The following is a 2,372-nucleotide window of genomic DNA, read 5'->3' on the forward strand; positions in this document are numbered from 1 at the left end:
ATTTTCCAAAAATATATTATGAGTCATTTGGATAAAGATAAGATCCTTACTGATAACCAACACAATTGTGATTCAGAACAATCAAGTCCTGTGAAAACCATTTAACTGTTACCATCAATGACATGGCAAAAAGTTTTAATGCTGGAGAACAGATAGACTCAGTCGAAAAAGATCTCATAAAAAGTTATCGATATAATATCACCCCAGTGGTTGTTACTAATTATATAATATCACGTCTCCTCTTTTGATGTAAGACTAACTCAGTTTTTGTCCTGCTTTTTCGTTGGATTTTTTACCGAACTTTAAAATAAATATCAGAAATTGATAGAACAACAAAGGACAAAAATACTCTGTAAATGTATTATTTAATGCATTTATGATGAATGTACAAGTCAGATTACAAATTTTGCGACATAAATCTTAGAACAGTCATCATCTGTTTGAAAACTCCCTATTAGTAATTGTCCTTCTTTGTTTATATTTAGACTGCGTGGAGAAAATACACCATCTTCTTCACCTATCAATGTTAGGAAGTCCCCATTCGATGAAAGGACGTGTATTGTTTTGGTTAAAATATCTGATGTTAATACCAGGTCGGTGGTAGTCACAATATCACATGGAGAAAAATCTAACGAAGAATTGATGATATTATGTCCTTTATATATCCACTTAACTTGAGCAAGTGGATGGCTAAACTCGTACACAATTACTATACCTTTCCAACTAGTGACCACTTTACTCTGAATAACACAAATATCGCCATTCAAATTTGTCGTTATCTTATCGGGTATAGTAAAGGAATCATTGTCTCCCGGGATGGAAAATTCCTGAACTTGGTCGCTTTTTAAATTAAAGATTACTATACCAGTTTCCTGTATACCGGTCGTATTTATAAATCCTACAAACAATTGGTGATTTTCATCCACATGAACTCCCCTAACTTGTCTAGGTGATAAAACAGACTTGAAAATGTCCTTTCCAGAGTCGGTTATTTTATAAATAACTTCTGAATCACCATATGAGGCGAGTATAATATCATCGTTAGTGACTGTTATATCAAATACACTCATTTCAATACTTTTCCTGAACTCACATTTAGAATCTTGGAAAATAAACTGCTTCAAGGAATAATGTCTTTCATCGGTCATCACATAAGTTCTATTCGTAAGTGTTTTAAAGTTTGAAATATCTAGGTTTCCTGTGTCATATATTTCTGTTATTTCTATCATACGTAGAGCCTTCTTCAATGGTCTAATGTTGAACTTGATATCAATTTCTGGTTCTCCTAGTGTGAAACATGCTATTTGTTCTTGTGGTAATTTCTTAAAGGGTTTTTCTGGTAATTTAAAATCAAATTGCTCCAAAGTGTTTAAAACTGAAGTTGCATCACAAGAACCTAATGCGTCATCTGCATCAGCTTTTTTCTGTTTTATTTCGTTTTCATATTTCTGTAAACTTGCTTCTTCTTTGGCAAATGATGTGTCATCATATGAATAAATGTCATCAAGTTCCTTCATAAGATTTGAAGCATGTGCAGTTATAATTTCTTTTAATGCTTTTTCCCTTTCCAGGATGTTCTCTTTTATAGTAGAATAACTGTTTAAAAAACGTTGTTTTCGTCCACGTTGCTCAGCACAAAGCGAAAGCTCCATCTCCACTAAACCTCTGAATTTTCCCAGTTCAGAATTCTGTTTGCGGTAAACAAAATCAATCTTCACTGCTTTATGACCACTGTGTTTTTCAAGAATACATGATAAACAGATAGGCAGTCTGCAATCGTTACAATAAAGACAACATTTTTCATCACAATGGTAGGTACACATAATTTTCCGAAGATTTAAGTTTCGTATTTCACTTTTTGCCTCCCTTGTCCCTAAACGGTTTAATTCAATGATAGTATGCAGCTCAAATCCTTTAAACTTTGAGTGTGTTATTGTTTTGCATTCTGTACACAACATCAAATCACAATTAATACATTTCCACTTGATTTCATTAGAAAGTTCACAAACATTACATACAGACATGATCTGAGCCATATTGTACCTGTATCACTGTAATAAGGAAATAATAAACCACACAATTTACGGGGCAGTTCAGGGGTTCATCTTAAGCTATCTTGACAATGCTGGCAAGGCATACATATTTTAAAAATAGATTATAATGTAAAAACCAAGATTTAATTCCTTTACTTCTTGTGTTTATTTACATATGTTATTGGTTATTTTATTTTTGTGTCATTTTACCGATAACGAAAGCAATGTGCAACAGATAGCCGATAGCATGTTTGTTTGGTCTGATAAAAGTCACCTATATATTGCACATATGGGTTCGTTATCAATTAATTTCGTTTCAATTAAAAACTATGAAGCCAA

General features: G+C 32.7%; 1 protein-coding gene across 1 annotated transcript; it reads right to left on the minus strand.

The window, feature by feature from the left end:
• Positions 1–392: 392 nt before the first annotated feature.
• LOC134710751 (uncharacterized) lies at positions 393–2,036 on the minus strand. The gene has a single exon (XM_063571146.1). It carries the CDS (start codon positions 2,034–2,036, stop codon positions 393–395), a length of 1,644 nt encoding a protein of 547 aa, XP_063427216.1.
• Positions 2,037–2,372: the final 336 nt, after the last annotated feature.

The sequence above is a fragment of the Mytilus trossulus genome, chromosome 3 (assembly GCF_036588685.1).
Source record: "Mytilus trossulus isolate FHL-02 chromosome 3, PNRI_Mtr1.1.1.hap1, whole genome shotgun sequence".
Classification (NCBI taxonomy): Eukaryota; Metazoa; Mollusca; class Bivalvia; order Mytilida; family Mytilidae; genus Mytilus; species Mytilus trossulus.

What these genes read in the sequence shown, in the direction of transcription:
- LOC134710751 (XM_063571146.1), bottom strand. Translation starts at nt 2,036, where the DNA reads ATGGCTCAGATCATGTCTGTATGTAATGTTTGTGAACTTTCTAATGAA.